At 42.6% G+C, this 23,150-nt stretch overlaps 1 protein-coding gene and 1 long non-coding RNA gene across 6 annotated transcripts in view; one reads left to right on the top strand and one right to left on the bottom strand.

Moving 5' to 3' along the window:
- Positions 1–23,150, bottom strand: part of prdm1a (PR domain containing 1a, with ZNF domain) — a 93,580-nt gene that overhangs the window by 16,253 nt on the left and 54,177 nt on the right. The window contains exons 1-4 of one of the 5 annotated variants that reach the window (XM_043687038.1): positions 17,678–17,797; positions 14,767–15,046; positions 6,946–7,065; positions 903–1,155 (exon numbers count right to left, since the gene is read on the bottom strand). In XM_043687038.1, the coding sequence (XP_043542973.1) occupies positions 903–1,155; positions 6,946–7,065; positions 14,767–14,946 (553 nt within the window). In that variant the 5' untranslated portion in view covers positions 14,947–15,046; positions 17,678–17,797. Of the gene's footprint in view, positions 1–902; positions 1,156–6,945; positions 7,066–14,766; positions 15,047–16,350; positions 16,466–17,304; positions 17,580–17,677; positions 17,798–23,150 lie in introns of those variants that run through there. The other 4 variants (XM_043687039.1, XM_043687035.1, XM_043687037.1 and 1 more) reach the window with 4 other exon arrangements.
- LOC122548416 overlaps positions 16,663–23,150 on the top strand; it is a 30,792-nt gene continuing 24,304 nt past the window's right edge. Inside the window, exons 1-2 of the long non-coding RNA XR_006311230.1 lie at positions 16,663–16,749; positions 18,575–18,688. This is a non-coding gene — a long non-coding RNA (uncharacterized LOC122548416). The remainder of the gene's footprint in view (positions 16,750–18,574; positions 18,689–23,150) is intronic.

The raw sequence follows: 23,150 nt of genomic DNA, 5'->3' as shown, positions 1-23,150 counted from the left end.
TCTCTGTCTAGTACATATGCACACACAGCTGTTAACACTTTACACCAGAAACCAATCCTATGTTTTCCAAATATGTGCTGGTCACTCAACTGAGTGTTATTCTGTGGAGTTTGGCTGATATCATGAAGGCAGCAACTCTTACCCATCTCTGGTTGCCCTGAAGACTTTAAAGGTCATTCTGGAAGCAACAAGAGGAGGCATAGAATTGTTTAAATTATCTTTATTTCCCCTGGTGCTTGTCTGCAAATTACCAGATTCTTTTTTAAAAAGAAAATTTTCACAGCTAGTCCTGATGAGTTATTACTCTGGGCTGTTGTCGCTGCCAAGTTACAACTACAACATCAATAAAACCACCTTCCTTATATGAAAATAAAGCCACTAGATCATTCAACCATATCACCTATATCAATCTCACTTCAATGTGATTATTCCAATGCTCCCTGATGGTTCACTGCCTAACATGTCCTAACTTGTATCAAATTCTTTCACCCATCACCATTCCCATCAGCTCCCTGTCTATCAATTCTATAATCCTCATCATGTTTCAACCCCTCCGGGACCTTAATCCCGCACCCTGTAATCGCCTCCGGTCCAAACGTCCTCTTGATGCTTCCTCATCTTTTCCTGTTGTGTGGCTTCATCCAACTGTTTCCACAATAAATTGACCCGTGTGCTATTCAAACCCAAACTAGCCATCTCTCACCTGACTCAACAGTAACCCTTGGTAAATGCTGCTGATATAGTGATACAATTCTGAACTCTACCTCATGGTGGGAAAAAGGCAATTCCCTTCAAATTCTCCCTGCAAGTCTGACATGTAGATCTATCCAGGAATGTCTTGTTAAGTAGGTGTGCTAGGCCTGAAATGATAGTCCATGAAGCATTCAGAATGATGCACTTACTTAGCTTAGTCATCTGAAGATCCCCAGAGGCTGGGTAGTGGAGGCGTTCTGCAAACTCACTGCTGTACCAGACCAGTAACTCTTCATTGGCTGGGATGGGCTTCACTGTGTAAAAGTAGATGTCCATTCCATTTTGACAAGCTGCCAGGCACTGCTCCTGCTTTGAATGGGCTGGATTCACGTATCGCATCCAGTTACTTTTGCTCTCATCAAACCCATCGACAAAGTGATGTAAATCACCATTGGAGTACACCTGGAATGCATTTGGAGAAAGGCAGAAATTTAGAATTATATGTACAAATTCAGAATTCTTCCAGCCCATCCCTTTTTTCAAAATATGAACTCATTTAGACAGCCCGGTGGAGCAATAGTCTTCGGTGCTAACTAATAAATAATTACAAATTAATTTCAATCTGGCCATCAGAATAATCAAGAATACCTCGAGTATTACCTTCTCCATTTTTTTACACAACTTTTATATATTTTTAGAATGCACGTTTGATGGTGTAATTTTATTTCAACATGGGAACAAGCCCTGTGCTGCTGCGAGGTCGAGTCTCATGTGTGACCAGCTTGTCAGGGCAGGTAGATGCTAACATTACAGCTCCTGTTCTGACTGTGCTTTTATGTACACACTATGTTGAGTCACCTGTAGTCCTGACGTCAAAGGGTACTCAAATTGATTCTGTGGCCTCCATTTTCCTGCCGCCCCCTCTCTGACTGCTACGGCTATGCAAATCTCTTTCAGTTTCGTTGAGAGATGTTTGCTTGTGGTGCTCAGCTCCAACAGATGATCTGGGGAGGGAACTCGCAAAGCGATCACCTGCCACAGCAGGACTAGCAGTTGTTTGGAAGCAGATCAAAGTATTGACCTTCACAGAATGCTCCTTCTCACTGCAATTACTCTGCACTTCACTCCTGCAGAGCCTGCTTGCCATCTTTTGAAATACCCATTACTTTCCTATTTATCTTGCTTATATATAAACATATCCTGCAAAATCAATGAGGCTGGATGAGTGTGGATGAGAAGGGAATAGTGGTGGGGGTGGTCTGTAGAACCACATGTGGGTTTTTTTGATATGAACCCACTTTACATCTTGCGGTGTGTTTGTTATGAGAAACTGGAGCAGCAGAAAGAGTGCAGAGAGATGTGTGAACAAGCATGTTTTCAGGTTTTTATTTGGTCTGAAGAGCTTTCTCAAACTTCCAGGAATGAATGACTCTGCTGCTTCCATTACGAGGCACTTTGTGTGTGTGTGTTTGTTTGAAATTAACTTCCGATTGAGTTTCCATTGTATCATTTACTGTACAGTTTTCAAAAATGTAACTGAGACATAGGCTCCGATGTCATCAGTGCAGCCCTGCTTCAAATCTTATTTCCATAGTGTGATGACACAGGAAAGAGAGGCAAAAAAAAGTTACATTTACATCTTATGGCTAAACCAATTCCTGGTAATTAGTAATATATTTTGCAATCTTGGCAACTGCAGTTACACTTATCACAAATTTAGAATTAAGGCCAAACCCCAAGACCCAAATGACTAAAGATTCAAAACAAGCTCATGCAGGTCTAGAAATGGTTTGAATGAAGATTGATTATGTAATAGGTTTAGTTTAGAGAATGTTATAAAAATTCATAAATAACTACCTCTTGCTAGTTTGAATAGAATAACACCTAAGCTCTGAAACAATCATTTACCAGTGTACAAGGTAAGATTACAGAAACTGGCATTAAGCTGAAGCTTTCTGCCCCGCACTCAAACTGTCTTTGGTAGTGCAAGGCAGTACTGTTTTACATATGAAAGATTATGAGTAAACTCTGCCAAATTGCGTGCTAAAAGAAAACTCCCAAACACCAACCTTATACTTTACCCCCAACTTTCTCTGGAATTAAGAAGAAATTACAACAGGGAAAAGAGGCTGAATTACTAACTGTGGCAATGTTTTCCACAATCTCAAAATGAATCTTGCAAAAACGCAATTTCTGTGTCTTTGATCTAAATAGTCTATATTTAATGCTATATCCATGTCTCTTTATTCTATACCATTCAAGCATTCAAAATTATTTCTATCTATCCTGTTGCACCTCTTCATAATTTATCATTTCAAACAGTGTCAAATTGGCCCATCATCTCCGATATACCAATAACAATAGGCCAATAGTAATAAAGGTGGCACTGGATTGCGATCAAGAAAAAGATGCATAAGCTGCCCTCAACTGCAGTCACTTCCAGCTGTTCATGGATGTGGAATAGGATGGAGAAAGAAATCCCTTTGTAGTCAGGTTATGTTTATAAATCATTAAAAGCATAAATATGGAAGCAGAAGTATGTCATTCAATATGGTCGTGACTAATCTGCTACCTCAACTCCATTCTCCTGGATTACTCCCACATCCTTTAGTTACCACAGCGAGCAAGAATCTAGAGGAGTGCATGAGCATGTGAAAGACAGAGCTGTGTGATCCTACAACCAATGAGATCAGAGCTAAGCTCAGCAGTCCTGTCACATCCAGTCAGTTATGGTGACTGTCAATTAGGCAACTAACAGGAGGAGGTAGAAGTTCAGCAAGCATCCTCATCCTCAATGACTGACATTAGTGCGAAGGCTGAAACACTTTCAACCATATTCAGCCAGAAGTGCCAATTGTTGATTCATCTCAGTCTCCTCCTATAGTCCCAACAACACAGATTCCAGTCTTTTGCCAATTTGATTCACTCCGTGCATCAAGAAGTGGCTTAATGACTGGATATTACAATGGCTGTGGGTTCTAACGACATTCCAGCAATAATACAGAAGACCTGTGTCCCAGAATTTGACACTCCCCTGTCTGTGCTGTTCCAGTACAGCTACAACACTGTCATCTTCCCAGCATTGTGGAAAATTGCCAGGAATGACTTGTCCATAAAGAAACAGGACAAATTCAACTCAGTCAATACCAGTCTACTTCCAAGTGATGGAAGGAGTCACTGACAATGCCATCAAGTGGTAGTTATACAGTAATAAACTGCTCACTGATGCTCAATTTGGGGTTTGAACAAAGCCACACATCTCCTGACCTTATTACAGCCTTAGGCAAAAGTGAGGACTGCAGATGTTGGAAATTAGAGTCTAGATTAGAGTAGTGCTGGAAAAGCACATCAGGTCAGGCAACATCTGAGGAGCAGGAAAAGCAGCAAAAGCCCCTCATCAGGAATATTATAGCCTTAGTCTGAACAAGGACAGAAGAGCTTGATCTCAAAAGGTGAGGTGAGAGTGACTGCCCTAAACATTAAGGCAGTAATTGACACATTGTACTATCAAAGAGCCCTTTAAAAACTGTAGGCGGTGAATTCATAGCCAGCATAAAGGAACACAGTGATGGTTCTTGGAGATAGTGCATGCAGTCTAACCATCTTTGATTGCTTCATCAATAACCTTCCTGCCATCATTGGATCAGAAATGGGGATGTGCAGTGATGACACCCATCTTCAGAAGGAGGCCAACCATCTCAGACCCAGAGTTCCTCAAGGCCAATCCAGTTGGAAAACAAGCCCCAAAAACCCAAAAGTCTCACTTCCACAAATTCCACCCCTCACTTCACACCATCTCCAAATACCACCTGTGACAGGGAGTGTGCAGCCAGTATTGGAATGTCTCATTGCCTCAGGACCCCACAATGCTGGATCAGAACAAAGTCATGTTTGACCCTGAGGGACAGTCTAAGAAGAAGAAGAAGATGGCTGTTCTAGTGATTTCTGGTCAGTGGCAATCCCCAGGACGTTAATAAATTGGGGGGAATTGTAATCTGTGATGGTCATTGGTTGATTATGTAGTCCAAAGGAAGATGGTTATGGATTTTAGAGCAAAATCATTTCAGCTCAAGGGTACAACTGCTGTAACTATTTGAGATAGTGCATGCAGCCTAACCATCTTCGACTGCTTCATCAATAACCTTCCCTCCATCATTGGTTCAGAAGTGGGGATGTGCAGTGATGACACCCATCTGCACATGTCTGTGTATGCGCATATACATGTGGACATGCGTATATGTGTGAATGTGTGTTGCTGATTGGAGGATAAATGACAGGCTTTGGATTGTAACAGAGAATATAGAATTACAGTGATTTTGTTGCGATTTCTGCTGCATGATTTTAATCTGTAACAAAATTGTGGCTGGATTTAATTTCTCAGCATCAAAAAATAGGAAAAGGACATTAGGAACTGCCAGCACTCAATAAATAACAGGATCTCTAAAGGTAAGTGAAAGAGGCCAGTAGCTAAAATCCCCTATCTTTCTGATGAATCTTAAAGGTTACAGAAGGATGAAAACAAATAATTATGAAATGCAGTTTTGACAAGCCTAAGGCACTGTGGAGATTATCTTGAACATAATATGCATTGGTTTCCATAGCAGAACAGCAGCATCACAATCTTTCTTTTATTGTCCCTAGACTCCTTTGTAAATGACACAAAGATTGACTAGATGGTTAATAGTGAAGCAGGAGGCCTTAGGTTACAGAATGATGTAAATGGATTGGTCAGATGGATAGATCAGTGGCAGATAGAATTTAATCCTGATAAATATGAGGTGCACTTTGGCAGAAGTAACAAGATGAAGTACTCAAAAAATGGCAGAATATGAGAAAGTTCAGACGAACAGAGGGATCTTGGGTTGCTTGACCAAAGATCCCTGAAGGCAGCAGGATAGGTTAGTACAATGGTTAATAAGGCATTACGGGGCATTTGCCTATATCAGTTTTGGCATAGCTTATAAGTGTAGGGAGGTTATGTTGGAGCTCTACAGGATTTTGGTTAGGCCACAGCTGGAGTACTGTGTGCAATTCTGGTCATTGCACTATAGGATGTGATTGCACTGGAAACACAGTCACACTGCAGGCAGAGGAGATTCACCAGAATGTTGTCTGGGATGGAGCAGTTTAGCTATGGGAGAGGCTGGATAAGTTCAGTTTGTTTTCTTTAGAGCAGAGAAAGCTGAAAGGAGGACCTGATTGAGGTGTATAAGATTACAAAAGGAATGGACAGGGTAGATAGAAAGCAAGAGCTAACCCTTGCTAGGTGAAGGGGCAATAATAAAGGGCCATAATTTTAAGGTAAAGGGCAGGAAGTTCACAGGGGATTTGATGAAATATATTTTCACCCAGAAGGTGGTGAAATTCAGAATACACTGCCTGCGGTGGGTAATTGAGGCAGGAAATGTCTTTAAAAAGTACTTGGATGAACACTTGAACCATCGTAATATTCAAGGTTAAGGGCTGGAAGGTGGGACTAGTATAGATTTAGAGTAGTATTCGCTTAGACGCAGACTCATGGGCTGAAGGGCTTCATCTGTACTATATGGATCTATGACCCTTGATGTCTAATTGGCTGTCATGCTTTCCCCGACATTTCAGGGAGAATGTCAGAGGCCTATTCAGGTGCAGCTGAGGCCAATGCAGCTGCCTCAAGAAGTGCCACTACATCTTGACCCAAAGAAGCTGCTTACAGGCTAGGAAAATGAGTAAGTACTAATGCTGCAGTCTGACAATGAAGTAGGTGCTCCAATGTACAAAGAATCACACACACCAAACAACTGAGGAGGAGCTCAACACATCCACGTTGACCTTTTTAAATCACCCTGCCCTTACTGATAATCAAGAGTGAGTGAAGAGTAAATAGAAGACAAAAACAGGATTTTACATCAACTGGTTCTAATTAGTTCTCAGTCAAAATGCGATCTTGATTTGCCTCCAAGCAAGAGCTGAATCGCTTCCTTTTCTGTAAGAAATTCCGTGTTCCAACACTGGGGCCAAGAATAGCTGAAATCAGTTCATCACTAAAAAGATTTCACCCTCAGCATTCCTAAACTCTGAGAGACAGACACTTACTCAGCTCATTTACTGCGTGTACTCCCACTGGGTACATATATGGTATTTCACAGGAACTTCATTGCTGCCCTCATACACATACAGCTACTAATGTTAAACAGGAAGTGACAAACTTTTTCAGCAGTATTCATTTAGCGAACTTAGAATTGCATCAGCAGATTTTTTTTTCCGACTTACCCTCCAAAAGTATTTTCGGTTTGCATTTTTGGGGACGGTCTCATTGGTGTAGATCTCACCCACCAGTGGTCCAAAGCGTGTCCCTTTGGGAATGTACTCTGCACTCATTACTCCCAGCACCTAGGGGACACCGTGCCATTAATCAATGAGTGAGATAACACTGTATCAAACATTTCACTGTCTGATTAACATAAACAAAAGTTTTAGTGTATTTGTCGCTGATGTTTTGTTTCTTAAATATCACATCCCAACAATGCCACATTTTTAACAACTCAGCATTCAGTTTCCCCTTCACAAATTATCCCTATGTAGATTTCATAACATATCATAGCAATATACATTTTCATTTAAAAATGCATTCCTTAAATTGTACAATTCTATAATATCTTCCTTGCATGTGAGGTTCTCCTCAATAATAATTAATTTTTAGAAGAAGGCGGGGGAGTGGTGGATGGTGTTGGGGTGGGATGGTGTAGACATGCGGCTACACATGTGGTGCAGTGAGATGAGTGCATCGAAATCTGTGGGCCACTCAAGTTCAGACATTCAAATATGTTGCAGTTTCTGAATGGAACAACCCAACAAAAATGAGACTTGACCACAGTTCCACCTTCAAAATCCGTGAACCCCACTACCCAGAAGCATATGGGCAACAAATACATGAGGACACCATCACCTGCAGCTAGCCCTCCAAGCCTCTCACCACTGTGACTTGGAAATAAAACACCATTAAGGAGACATGATGGCCTAGTGGTATTATTGCTGGGCTATTAATCCAGAGACCCAGATAATGTTCTGGGACCAAGGTGTGAATCCTGCCAAGGCATTTGGTGGAATTTGAATTCAATAAAAGTCTAGAATTAAGAGTGTAATGATAAACGTGAATTGATTATTGCAAAAACCCTGCTGGTTCACTAATGCCCTTTAGGGAAAGGAAACTGATCTAGCTGACATATGACTCTAGACTTACAGCAATGTGATTGACTTGTAAACAGCTCTCTGGGCAATAAATGCTGGCCTCACTGTCAATGCCCTCATCCCATTAATGAATAAAAAAAAATTCAGTCACTAGGTGAAAATCCTGGAACCCCCTCCTTCACACCAGTGTTGATGTGCCTACACTGCATGAAATGCAGAACTTGGGGAAGGCAACTCAATACCAATGACTCAGCCAGAGGCACCTATATCCCATGAACAAACATTCACCGTTTTCCTCAACAAATCAGCATGCTCTGCTCTAGTCTGCCTTGGTGTTTCTTCTTGTTTCTCACAAGCTTATTCTAGTTATTAGAAACTGCAGACCAGAAGTTGCTAAATGGACAGTCTGGAGACAGCCCAATCCTGGGTTTTTTATCAGGCATGAAGTATCCATTGACTCTGGAGCGGTGACTCTACAATACCTTTCCAGTGCACAGCCCAATGTATGGGACTGATTGACTTGCACTGCATGGACCAATATCTCATTTGGCTGGACAGTTGGCTTGTGAAGCAGTTTGATGCCAACAGCATGGGTTCAATTCCCATCACTGACTGAGGTTACCATGAAGGAATCTCCTTGTCAACCTCTCCCCTTGCCTGAGACATGGTGACCCTCAGGTAAAATCACCACCTGTCCTCTCTCTGCATTGAGAGAGCAACCCTAATGGTCTGGTAAGACTATGGTGACTTGACTTGATCAAAGCAGCACAATAAATGCACGAGCTGCTGCAAGGAAGTTACAGTCTGTTGCAGAACTTCTGGACCAGTGTAAAAAGTCCCACTGTCAGAGAAGCAAACTGACATATGTGGCTCTGTGGAGTTGAGTGTCCCCATTCTCAAAAGACCCAAACCATCTCCTGGTGCTCACTGCCGCAAGTGCGTGAGCAGCGCTGGTCTGTAATCTGGCATGTGGTAGGCCGCTCAGGAGAGGTCAGAATGGAAACTGCAACTCTTACAGTCAATCCGTTCCCACTTGTTTAGCCATCTGTTATGACAAGCAACTGGTCCTGATCATTTACCTCTTCTGAAGGCCGCATTGTCAAAAACACAAAGTTATGCGACCTGCAAAAACCGTGACTCTTACTGGAAGAGTTGGATGAGAGGAGATGAAATTCCACACAGATTCCACTGTGTTTGTAGTTGCTGATTAGACTTAAGCAGACGGTGGGTCCACTCTGATCCCAAATTGCCAGTGTGAACGGTGGCCCATGCCGACAGCCTGAACAGTACGTCTGCATATTCAAGCCACATAGGCACCTGAAATATCACTTCTTCCCTTTACTCACCTCAACAGCATTTTACATTATCGCTGCGCACTTTCATTTCAAACTTGTGACACATCCCAGCTATTTCTTTGTGTTAAGCATTTCTTACTGAAATTAGCCAGCCAGCTGAAGTTTTACTTCCACATTGTGGGTTTTCGCCTCTACATCTGTGCATCACCATCATCGCCGTCACCATCATAACACATCCTGACCCAAGATCATACTTAAATTCAGTCCAAAAAGCTTAGTCAACCTTCCTTGTGTTGATAATGTCAATAGGACAAAAATGTTTATACTTTCCTTTTTGGAAAGTAATGTCATGAACCACAGTGACTTGTTTTAAAATGCAATGGTAGAAATGATCTTGTTTTGCTACTTGCCACAATAGTTGTGTTTTTTTTGGTAGGTGACACCTGTATAACCAAGAGATAGTTGTGAGAAAGACAGAGTCTAAAAATCACTTCAGAAACAGAGCCTGAAACCAGCTGCTGGGAGCAAGTCTTGTCGAGATAACCTGTAGTCATTTTCTGTGCAGCACACTTATGTAATCTTGCCTCTTGAAGAAATGACAAAGCAGCATTCTTGTCACACCGATGCCAAATACTGTCTGATTCTGTCGCACCGGTAACTCATTTCACAGTCTCTCTTTCTCTCTCTCTCTCTCTCTCTCTCTCTTTCCACCCCTCTGACTGCAGTTCTGACTTGCTGCAAAAAGAACTTGGAATGCTTCTGTTTTTGGTCATTCTCTAGCATGTACCGTCCCGGGGAGGAATGTGTTTCTGTGAATTTTTGTCGCTCCAGTGCCCCCAGCAGCCTTCTGGCACAACACCCAGACGGTAGGTTTCCATGAATGAATCTAACTGGTTCGTGTCAGCCAGGTTTTTGTTTTGAGAAATGACGGTGTTCACAGGCTGCTGAATGTGATCACCTCCTTTCTGACAGGGACCACTGACCAGCAATCATCTGAGGTGGGCGATCTGATTTAATTCTCACCTGCTCGATCGGGGGAAGGGCGTAGGGATGAGGAGCACCAAAGTGAATTGCAATAACTCACTATTCCCTGGTTGATATCAAATAGTTTACCATTAACCAGCATTGCACCAGGGATCTCCCCGACTCTAATGAAGCGATTATATATCAAGCTGACCAAAGACACAGTGAGTGAGCAGAATAGTTTCAATTTCCCTTGCTGATAAAATAGAACTTCTCCAAACTCATCTCCAGTTCAAATTCTATAAATGTCTTTGATGTCAGGACCAAAGGTACGGTTGCTAAATTTGCTGATGATGTGAAAGCAGCAGGGAAAGAAGTTGCGAAGAGAACATAAGGAAGCTGGAATGGGATATAGATAGGTCAAGGGATTGTGAAATTGAGAAAGTGTCCATTTTGGCAGGAAAACATAAAAACAAGCACAATACTTAAATTGTCAGAGATTGCAGAACCCTGGGATGTAAATGGATTTGGGTATCTCACATGCTAGGAACTGGAAAAGCTAATTGAATGTTCGCGTTTATTGTGAGAGGAATTGAGTACAAAAGTAAGGAAGTTATACTTCAGTTATACACACCACAATGGGCGTACAGTGTACAGTATTGATCATCTTATTTAAGGAAGGATATAAATGCATGGGAAACTGTTCACAGAATGCTGACTAGACTAATACCTGGAATGAGGGCTATATCTTATTGAGGGAAGGTTAGACTGTATCCACCAGAATTTGGAGAGTGAGAGACAACTTGATTGAAGCATAAAAGATTCTGAGGGCTCTTGACTAGGTGCACATGGAGAGGACGTTTCCTCTTTATGGAGAATCTTGAATCGGGGGGGGGGGGAGGGCGGGAGGGTCAGTGTTTAAAAGTACAGAGTCTTCCATTTAGGGCAGAGTTTGGGATTTGTTTTCCCAAAGAGAATTGAGAATCTTTGGAGCTTTCTTCCTCAAAAGCTGGTGGAAGCTGTCATCGAATATTTTTAAGACAGAGGTAATTAGATTCTAGGTAAGAAAGGAGGTGAGGGGCTATGAGGTATAAGCAGGAATGCAGAGTTACTGGATCAGCCTGACTTTAATCAAATGGTGAAGTGGGACCAAGGGGCTGAGTGGCCTCCTTCTGCTCCTCATTTGGATGTTCCTGCACAATCACCACTGAAGCTGCTTACTCAGTTGGTATACCCTTTGAGCCTAGAACATGTTACCCTGCCCCCTTCCTTTTTTGAAGATCAGTGCACAGCCTGACAGGCAACACTAGAAGGTGGCTGTTTAAAATCAACTGAACCAGCTTTCAACTCTACATTAGGCCAGTCCTGACAGCTGTCCCTGAAAAATCCAATCCGGCAGACCACAGTCCCAATGAATCATGGCGGGGCACGGTGGTGTCTGTCAAGTATAAACACACCGTGGATAACAGGTAGAAAGCGTTGACACTTTCATGCTTCATATCTCCTCCTGCAGAAGCCATTCCTCTTGGTGGTTTATGGTAACCCTGACCCTTCTCCCTGTGTGGAGCATCTATCTATGTCAGAGGGGTAGGTCAGTGAAGACATCCTGCCTATGTCTGTCTCGCAGACAAAAAACAGCCCAGCCAAGTCTTCATTAACTCAATTTACTTTAATTATTTACATAGGGAACAACTTCCAAGTTATTAATTAAATGTCTGCAAAGTAAATGGTGATTACAGTGTACAAGTTAGTGATATGTAGGTACATTTTCTTAAAAATTGCAGGCTGTTCAAAAGGGCTCTTTCAAATTACACTGGTGTTATTCAGAGATCAGAAGTTTCAATGCTTTTTTATTCTCTTTTTTTTTTATAAAGAGCAACCTCGCCCACGCATTTGAGAGGGGTGGGAGGAAAGAGAAGGGAAGGAGTAGAAATTCTCCCTATGACTTGGTAGAAAATGTCAGTTATAATGCCCATTTTTGTTACTGTAACATTGAGTGAAGGCACAGGCCTGGGATAAACAACTCTCTACTGGTTTCCCTTCCCCTTTAAATTTACAGGGGATTCACCTTGACCCTCATCTAGCCCTCCCCCTAGCTCTCTGAAACTGCCTCTTCTCTCCATCTCCATTTCTCCCATCCCTGATAACTCCATAGCTCACATCTCTCTAAAAAGAAGGCCAGACTGTCACAGTTAAAAGGATAAAGTGTACTTCACTGAATAGCAAATAAATTGTGTGTAAGGGAAAGAGAGAGAGAGAAAGCTTTGCAGTCTCAGGTTTGCCTCACTCACATTACTTCAGGTGCGCTGGGAAGAGGCAGTGGGTACTCTAGGTCACCCTTAGCCTGCCCACAGGCAGAGGGTCATTGAGAAGATAAGATATTTCCTTTACATAACTGCACTCCAAAGAGAGTTTACAATAGCTGCTCCATTCACTTCAAATTTTCATCCCTTTCTCTTTCTCTCAGGATCACAGTGTGGGGTGTAAAGCTCTCACATTGAAAGGATGGATTCACCTCTCTAAATGCACACAGGTGAGCTACCAAAACTTTGTCCACTAATAAACTTCGGACCAGCATAAATATAAATCCTGTTCAAGGTTCACAATGTCTATGTGATGTTGGCAGAGGGCACATGCATCGATCTCATTTTTTACTGTTTCTCAAACATATGGAAATGCATTTATAGGTCAATCAGTCCTGTTAAAACATCCTTCACAGCCCAGGAACTGCTCTAAGTAGTTCTGCTGAGAAACGATTCTATGTCTGAAGGTAACTCTATGACTGTACTCAACAGCCAAATATAAAATATCTGAGGATAAGCTAAATCAGCTAAATCCTGTTTCAAATGAAACACTTTGCATGTAACATCAAAAAAAGTGTCAAAAGTAGTAAAATGAGTTTGACTTGTACCCACAACATGCATACACCCACTTCAGCAATGACCTGTTTTGAGTGTAAACTTATGAACCTGATTTAAAAAAAGCTGGTCAGCGAGCACACCACGCTGCAGCTCTGACCCATCGCTTGCTCCGATAAATCACTACAGTTAAATGTCTCGGCTGTCTTTGCGCTTCCTGCAAGTGCTGAAAGAACTGAGGAGTACTTCAAGTAAACTGTGGGAATCAAGGATGTTGTTCAGCCTGCTATTACCAACTGGGAAATGTGCCATTAATACAGTGATCATTTCTCCCTGTGCTCCAGTACACATACAACGTTACACACATGCGTCACTCACTGCCTAAACCATAGGTACCCAACAGAACAAAAGCTGGTCATCCAACCCATTCTGCCGTAACCAGCTCTTTGCTGTATCAATCTTTAATTGATCTCCCTGCCCTGCTGTCTGCCCATAGCCATGCACTTTTCTCCACTTCCACCTTTATCTACTTTTTTTCTTTAAAATGTGCAATGCTATTGTGTCAACTAAGGCAGGGCATTCCATCCTCCTTAACTACTTCCCACCCATCGCTCTTTATGACTATTTTAAACTGATGATCCCTTGACGTTCTTATTTCCTACCAGGGGAAATAACTTCTCCTATTCACCAAAGTCCTTTGTAATAAAAAAAACTTGATTAAATCTCCTCAGCCTTCACTGTTCCTGCAGATATTGACCACCATCTCCAATTTATCCTCATACCTAGAGTATCTCATCCCTGCTTTTATCAAGACTTTTATATTCTGTTATGAACAGCAACAGATATTTATTACTCATATTTTGTTTACTGTTAAACACACACAGCATTATCCATGATTTCACATATTTGTACTGTTCTACATATGAATATACACACAGCTTTATTTTTCATCTTAACTGCAAACAATGTACGCATAGCATTATCCAATAGTACAACTGTTGATATCTTCTATTACATGCAGAGGAACATGCACACAACTCCTGACAATAGATAGAGTTATGTGCACAGAGGTTTACTGGCAGCAGACTGTTACATTCTGTACAGGCTTAGAACTTAATTTACCGAAAACCATAAGATCTACTTTCAAACATATGTGTATCCACACGGACACATACATTTGGCACTGCTACTCGACAGTTTTTTATTGTATGCAATGGAATACGCTGATGTTTCTAATCTTGCTCAATTAATTATATATAATCCCTAATATACAAGTATACATGTTTTTTATATACACATATATATGAAAAACACATTAGCTGCCTGTCATAGATTAATGAGACAAAGCACTTACTGACCACCCAGAAACTACTGGAGTGCACTGTTTAAAAAATGCATTGTGTTAACATATCAATGAATTAACACAGTGACACGTTAAATTAATGAGATATTCTAGCAGAATGGAGCTGGTACCTTTTCAAAACAATTTGGAAATGTCTCAAGTGCACTTTGGTTTCCTCAGTTTACAGTGGCATTTAAACACATTGCCATATTGCTGGATGTGCTCATGAATGTATGTGACTTCCCTGCAATTTCTGACAACACTGTCCACTGGAATACTTAATGACTATTTTCTCCTTGTTTGATTTCAAATTTAGAGTTGGACGGTTCAGGAGCAGTTGAACATGAAAATCAACAAGCACTTCAGATCAGACACTCGGAAGCATTTACTGAGTACCATTATAACAGGAAAATGCAAAACATTTGAAGAAAACTATCAGTCTTACCTCATTTGAGTGAGATGCATACTTGAATTTTAGGTTTCGGGGCAGGGATGCTTGAGCATGTGTTAGATCACTGTTCACCATGGGCTCCCAGGACTGGTCATTTACAATGTAGGTACAGTTCTCTTCAAATTCAGCCTCTGTCCACTGGGTCATGTCCACATCTTCCACATCCATTTTCATTTCCCCCCCCCCACTCCTCCTGCACGTTTGCAGGCGCTCTCTCACTCTCTTCTTGCTTCAGGCTTCAGAGGCAACAATCCAAACTACCTTGTGGGGAAGCCTATGTGTGGAAGGGGGTGGGGGGGAGGTGGAGAAGAGAAAAAAATATTTTTTTTTAATTTCGATTGTCCGCATTCTGTGGTTTCCTCTGAGACAGTGTGTGTGACTAATAGAGCAGACTGGGGCACTTTTGCCATAGCTTTAGCTGTTGAAAGTACTTGAGTAATCATCAAAGCAGTCTGTAACTAAAATGTTTGGTCGTCTCACATGCTGTAATCTAGTCTGGAACAAAGCCACTAGCGGAATATTGATGGCAAAGCTGAGAGGGTGGGTAAACTTTAAATGTGAAATAAGCGTATGTGTATCTCCCTGGCTTGAGCACTTCATCCTCTGTCTCTGTCTGTCTCTGTCTCTCTCTCTCTCTCTCTTTTTCTCTCCCTCTCTACCTCAATATTCCCCTTCCACCCACACTTTGGAAAACAAATTCACAGCCTGTATCACAGGAAGTCTTTTGCTGTGATTCCAAGTGGACCGTAGGTCATGGCCGAGTGCCGGGAGGGGTGGTGGAGAGGAGCACTGGGGGGGGGGGGTGGGGGGTGGGAGTGCTGGAAAAGCTCTTCAGAAAAAGTGTCACAAACAAGCAGAGGAAAAGGAAGGAGCTGCTATCTACATCGGAGAGTTAAATATGGAACAGTGTGCGACAGCAGCGGAACCTGCTACTCTTTCCAAATGGGGAAGCTTGAACTTTCCCAGCGCAATCCAGAGGAGCAAATAACATCCGAAAAAACAACGTGACGTCTCCTCATCCTCTGGGTAGGCAGATGCTCTGTGTCCTGGCAGCATCAGCACAGCAACTAAACCTGTCTCAGTCACCATCAACAACCAAATATCACTGCCATATCAGACTTTCGACTTAAGTTTTTAAAAGTTTTTTTAACAAAGGCAACAACCTGTGATTCATAGAAAATGGGCCTGAGGCTATGGCTTCAAAATGCCAAGCAGTAAATGATGCACTCGAATGATTAGATTTAAACAGCTATTCCATTTCCTAAGATAAATTTTAAATATCCTAGGAAGCGTTTACTAAAATGTCTTGGGGGTAAAATTCCACAATGCTACAGACGTGCCAACGATCAGAAATCAAGTAATTGGCTTTTGGAGGAAAGCAGCAACATAGCTGTTTCAACTAAATAAGGAAGAGCAAGAGATGGAAATAAGGACAGAAAGAGATACAAATACAGAGAGGCAGAATGCATGAAGTGAGAGGGAGAAAGATACAAAACACAAAGAAAGTATTTTAAAAAGGGAACAGAAAGAACAACACTGGAATTAAGAGTCCAGCCAATGTTGTTATCAATTGTTTACCATTCGTACTCACTGGCACTGTCAGCTTTGTACTGGAGGATAAACACACTTGCAGAGATCAGACTGCACTGCTCCTCTGACAGGTGCCGGGCTCATGCCTCTTGCGAATACTTGATTGTTGCAGTGAAACTTTCAGTCAGTACAAACCAAAGTGACTCTTCCTTTCTCCTCCCTCTTTCAAGTTTCCTATTAATAACTTAATCTGATGATTCACTTGCCAAGAGCTTGCTGTCGAGACCTGCTGGTTGTGGGGCGGGATCTGTACCTGAACACACATCAACAGCACAGCAGCCAATAGCAAATTAACGTAAAATGCGATTCTTGAGGTGTGTTTGGAAAGGCAAGTCAAACTGAGCAGGCAGCTTTTCCAGATGTAAATAAGTCGGTGTTGCCAACCAGGTACGTGATACGTCCTTTCAACTGCGCTTTTTTGTTCCTGACTGAGAGGCACACAAAGGAACCAAAGTAAACTCCCGCAACTCCTTTTCCTACTAATCCATTTCCTGGTCTTAACTCTGTCAGTACCAGCACATACTGAACACATTTGTCTCGTAAGAATTACCAGAAATGACTTGGAAATAGGAAGACGCCTCTGAGGTTTTGCAATCGGTCCACATACAAATTAGCTTTGTAAATAGTCCTGAGTCATCCAAACATTAAACACATACACATAGCCCTGACTTAAGCTTGACTGAAAGGGGTTAACTAGAACTACAAGAAGCTGTTATAATACAAGGGAAAGCGAATGCACACGATTAAAAGACATCTAAAGTACTTAATCGCAGGAAGGCAAGACAAGGAAGGATAGCGCTGGAGAGAACTGGGGGTGGGCTGAAGGTGGAGGGGGTGGGAAGAGGAAAAGATATGGTAAGATTGCAAACCTCATCAGATAAACAGTTGAGTGCAGCAGAGATGCTCCTGTGGGACGTGAGAGGTTGAAGTGATTTTACTCACTGTCTTTAAACCCCATATCAGTCTCTTCCTCCTGTCTGCCTCAATTACTGGGCTGTAGGAAGGACGTCCTGTGATGAAGGGACACAATGCCCCATTTGTTTACTATTGGGAATGTGGAACCTGCATTCCAGCTTCTCCTTACAAAACAAACCAGACACTTCACTTCCTTCACCATCCCTGTCCTCCCAACAGCAACACTGATAACACACTTCCATATGTGGCAATAAAGATGTAGTCTGTCAGCCAGTGTTGAAACAGACTTTCTCTCTCTCTCTCTCTCTCTCCCCAGCTCCCTCACATCTCGAATGAAAATTTCAAATTATCTTCATCAATTCGCAGTTCACATGGCATTATTACTTTTGCTGATTTATACCAAGTCTGCAGTACTTTATGAATCGCTGCATGGTCACAGTAAGCTGAAGAGATCCCCCAGTAGGTCCTTTGATGGCTATCAGTGTTGTTCACCAACTGACAGATGTCACACAGACTTCAGCCTCCGAAGTGCACACGAGCTATCAGCTATCTCGAAAAGAAATCATCTGGGTGCAGGAAAGAATATTTAAAAAAAAGGTTGGGGGGTGGGGGGGGGGGAGTGGTGGAAGGAGGTGGCTATGGAGACAGAGTTGGGGGGGGGGGGGGTGTTGTTGATGACAGGACACCAGGGACTCCCTCTCCCTACTTGCATTTCTCACACATCTATACACACACGGAGCCCTGCGACATCATTCACAACATCTCTCTGCTAGTCACTTCCTGGAAATCAGGCAGTCTCTACAGTAAATGATGACTTAACATTGCCAACATTTGCTGGTATCTTCGTTTTGTTGTTGCTGGCAGCCTGATTGTGATAAAGCAGGATTCTACTTAAAAACCACACAGCGGTTACAACACTGCTCAGATGTGTGTTTTTTTTGTTCAATCCATCAAACACTGAAAGAAGTTCTCTCTCAAAAGCAGTTGCGTGGAATCTAGTTTGAAAGGGAAATTTCTTTTTAAAGAAAGCACAGAGAATGCACAAATTGTGACCACAATACGTTTGGGTATTTTTATAGAAATATAAAAGAAAGAGAACGGTAAAGCTTCCTGAGCCTGAATTCTGAAAAAGTCACCTCCTTCACTTTGAGAGGTTAACACTCATGATGAAATTTCACTAGAAATCTTTCATATATGTCAAAGAGTTTGAGTTTCAGTTTTTTTTTAAGAAACAAGAAGTAGATCAGTTCCACTCTTCTTAAAATTGAAGTGCTCAATATGTTCTTTTAACACCTAGGGAATTTCCGACAGGTTCATCCTTATTACAGTCCACAACGACTGAAAACTGCCTCCTCAAATGACGGTTCAGATTCGCATTCGGGTGGCCAGTCTTTACTTGGGAGATCAAAAGGTGAGAACAGACAATGTGTTTGACCAACAGGAAGCGGTCGGAATGGGTAGAAAATGGAAGCCTAGCATAAAACTGTCCGCCATGGGAGCACTCGCACATTTTAAAACGGAGTTCATAACATTTGCCGCAAAACCCAAGGTGACTTTAATCTGATCTTTTGACCTATGTCAGAAAACTTAGCAAATACTGAGGATCAAATTTGAGGAACATCTTGACCAGATGATAGTGTTATTCCCCGAACCGCTGGAGGAGCTAGAGAGTCACTTTACTAAAAATGATTTTGAAACACAAAGTCATGCTTTTGGGTGAGTGGGGTGCATACTGAGGTGGATGGGAAAGATAAATAAAAAGCTTCAAAAGGCATAACTGGAGCTTAAAGATTTTAATGCTTGGTTACTGCCAACAAATTAAGGACATTTTAATTGTTGACAATTCTGTGAGACATCTTGGGTCCTATTAGCATGTTAAAGGTGTGTGCGTTGAAAGAAAGAACTTACAGTTCTATTGCACCTTTTGCTGCTCCAGTTTGTTTCAAAGTGCCGCCCAGTCAATAGAATCCTTTGGAAGTGTAATCGTTCTTGTAGTATAGGTGAATAAGATCCTCCGTAAAAGCAGAGTCTATGAAAGTTACCTAGGCTGGAGTGACAGCTCTGTGTAAATCAGTTGACCCACTGTGTTGAACGTAGGTGGCCTGAATGACTTGCTTGGGGCTTGAACAGCAAAGCCATGCATATTTTTAATCAGCGATATTATGACATACGTCCTGAGCAGGTTGGACCTGAAAGCGAGTCCCCTGGTAGGGAACAGTACCACTGTACCACATGCCAGGATAGTAACTTAGCTTCTTCTCCGTCCACCAGCACAGAGGGAGAGATGTTAGCGGGCAAGGTGAGCATTGCAGCACCCCAGTGACTGTGCCTTGTTTTTTGGTCCCCGTCAGCATCTTTGTGAAGGTGTGAAGAAAAACATTGCCCACCTCGGCAACAGCATGCCAGCAGACCCAATCTGAACAGGGCTGTCTGGTTCCTGAGTGACTGCACACATGCACTCTCCTTGGAAAGCATCACTCCTGTCCTGCACCAAATGAGGTTTGAAGCTAAATCTCCCAGTTTTTTTTGTGACCTCCTTCCTATTAAATCTCTGTGTTCTGTTGCCATCTGTATGACAAGAGACAGGGAATCAGTACAGGGCTCAGACAGGGAGGGCTGACGTTGCCTATTTTAGCAGATTGGTGTTAACATTTCTTTAATCACTGAAGGAGCAAGGACGAGGCCATGAAATGATCGCCTATACATAGCAAGTTCGGTGGGGAAGGAAAAGTTCTGGGGACTGGGAGTTGTGTGATTAGATGGAGGCAACTTGCGTAGTTTGGATGGTCCAGCCGGAATGCGGGACTGAACGGCCTGACCTTAACAATTCTGCCTCTTCCACGGAAATAGCTGATTTTGTGCCGGCAGTGAGTTTGAGGGGATTTGAGCGGGCTGCAAGAGTGATGAGAGCCCGTTTGACAGCAATGTCCCAGATCTGCACTGCTGCCTGCAGTACAGTGTCCGCCCTGTAGATGGTGCGGGCGAGCGGCTCCCACACACTGGGCTCAGCTATATTTCATAAAGCAGCTCACAAAAAAACAAAATCCCCAAAGAACTGCAAATGCTGGAAATCAAAAACAGAAATTGCTGGAAAGGCTCAGCAGGTCTGGCAGCATCTATGGAGAGAAGGCAGAGTTAACATTTCGGGTCTAGTGCCCCTTCTTCAGAACTGGAACATTTGTTCCCGACTGTTCTCCCAAAAACCCAAGTACACATGAGATGCCTCTACATCTTACCAGCTCTTCCCACCTGGACTTATCTATAAAGAATGGTTACTTTGGGCAGGCACTGGGCAGGCCCCACAGGAAACTCTCTCCGTGATATCGAGAACAAATGGGAAAGGCAGCCTTTTTTACAAAGCAAAAGATGATTTTTTATTTGGACCTACTGACAATGTTGAGTACACCTGGAATGGGTATGTACAGGCCAGACATAGAGGAGATCTCTCTCTGCTCACCCACCAATGTATCTTAACCCCCTCCCCCCCAAACAAATCAGTACAGTACAGGTTCCCTCCACCCAGTGGGAATGTTTCACTTCTCACACTAAGTCGTCATTCCTGACACTGTTTGAGGAAAGTGTGTCAATTTGTTGTAAATTGGCATTCATACAATAGAAGACCTTTTTGAAACTGTCTTTCAAACTCCTTCAGTCGATAGAGTGGAGAGAATGGTTCAGTGATCAGCACCGCTACTTCACAATGCTAGAGACGCAGATTCAATTCCACTCTCAGCTGACTGTGGAGTTTGCACATTTGCCCTGTGTCTATGCGGGTTTCCTCCAACAGTCCGAATATGTGCAGGTTAGGAAGACTGTCCATGCTATAGTGTCTAGGGATTTTCAGGTTAGGTGGATTAGCAACGGGAGTTCCACTTCAATATTGTAGGGTTTCTAAAAGCCCCTTTAATCCACAGAGTGGATAGAACCCCTGTTGTCTATAGGTCCTCAGATAAAAGGGACAGTGCAAAGCCTTTCTTTCTGGTTCCTGGGGAACAGGAGAGCAGGTCAAGGGTAAAACTTCACATATCTCCAGACATGCCTATCCCCAACCCCTCTGGAGAGACATATCCAAAGTTCTGTCAATTTAATTCAGTGCTGGGGAGTCTTCATTTTGTACCACGTCTGACCAGTGGCATGTAGGTGTGGGTTGGGCTGGGCCTGAGATTTAGGAGAACCAGAGTGGAACATATTCTCAGCCAGATCCTCACCTGCTTGAGGTTAAGATCAGCTCTGGTGGTACAGGTGCTTAGACAAGGCAGCAGGAGGAGCTGCACACATTATGTGGCCATCAAAAGGCAGCAGTATTCTAAAGGTAACTTGCAGGCTACACAGTACAAGCATGGCTTGAAGCCTCATTGTGTATTTTCATGAGCATCTATAAACAATGGGGAGATTATGGTGTCGAGTAACCAGCTCTTTCTCTCATTATAGTCAACTATACAGTTGACCACTATTATTTTGTATTTTGCATTTCCACAAATAAGTGATCGTCTCTTTGCCTGTTTAATTTCTACTTTAGACACGTGACACTCTCCTTTCTGCTTTATGATTAATTGCAATGGATAGTAAACATGAAATTATTTTATTGCAGTTCAGTGACCTATGACATGAACCCTACTTTACTCTCTACACAGATACTGCCTGACCTGCTCCAGCACATTTGTGTTTTTAATCCACAGTGTTCCCTTGGTGCCTTCCTAATAGCCCTGAATCCCAATCCTGTACATATTTGCCATCCACACACACAAGTTTCACATGGGTGACTGGATAGTAATTGGGACAAAAACTTCTTATCAGTCATTTTTAGTCAGCAAATTGCCAACTGGACCAGGGGTCTGGTCATTAAATGCACAGATTTGGCTATTATTAACATGTCAACCAAGACTCCACAAGAGCACACCTCAAAGTCAGAAAGTTGTGGGTTCAAGTTGCACTCCAGGGACTTCAGCACAAGACCTAAGTTAACACTTATGTACAACACCAGGGGAGTGTTCCACTATCAGCAGTGCCATTTTCCAGATGAAGAACTAAGCTGTGTACAGGTTTGCTGGCTCAGAATAACAACAAAGATACCATAACGGTAAATAGACAAGTTCTCCCCTGTGTCGTGACCAACAGTTACCTAAGAACCAACAGAATAAGAAAAAAAATGACTTGATGATTACCATATTGCTGGCAGTGGGCGCTCACTGTGTGCTACATAATTGCTGCTTTTTCTACATTATATCAGTAACTACATTTCAAAAATGCAAAATAGTTTTAATAATGTTTAAAGAGATTTGGGAAATATGCAATTTGTGAAAGGATCAGTATTAATATTATATTCTTTCTCTTTTATTATTAAACCACTTTATGCCATACATGTCAACTAACTCGGTGAAACTGTATAGAATCTTTGTTATATTTCTCCTGGTGCCTTTTTGACATTGATTGTTAGGAGCTGAAAAATGTGTTGCTGGAAAGGCGCAGCAGGTCAGACAGCGTCCAAGGAGCAGAGAATCGACGTTTCTGGCATAAGCCCTCCTTCAGGAATGAGGAGAGTGTGCCAAGCAGGCTAAGATAACAGGTAGGGATGAGGCACTTGGGGGATGGGCATTGGGAATGCGATAGGTGGAAGGAGGTTAAGGTGAGGGTGATAGGCCGGAGAGGGGGTGGGGGCAGAGAGGTCGGGAAGAAGATTGCAGGTCAAGAAGGCGGTGCTGAGTCTGAGGGTTGGGACTGAGATAAGGTGGGGGAAGGGGAAATGAGGAAGCTGGAGAAATCTGCATTCATCCCTTGTGGTTGGAGGGTTCCTAGGCAGAAGATGAGGCGCTCTTCCTCCAGGCGTCGTGTTGCCATGGTCTGGCGATGGAGGAGGCCAAGGACCTGCATGT

Source organism: Chiloscyllium plagiosum, chromosome 3 (genome assembly GCF_004010195.1).
Source record: "Chiloscyllium plagiosum isolate BGI_BamShark_2017 chromosome 3, ASM401019v2, whole genome shotgun sequence".
In the NCBI taxonomy this organism is placed as follows: domain Eukaryota; kingdom Metazoa; phylum Chordata; class Chondrichthyes; order Orectolobiformes; family Hemiscylliidae; genus Chiloscyllium; species Chiloscyllium plagiosum.
This window is presented reverse-complemented; position numbering and strand designations above follow the sequence as displayed.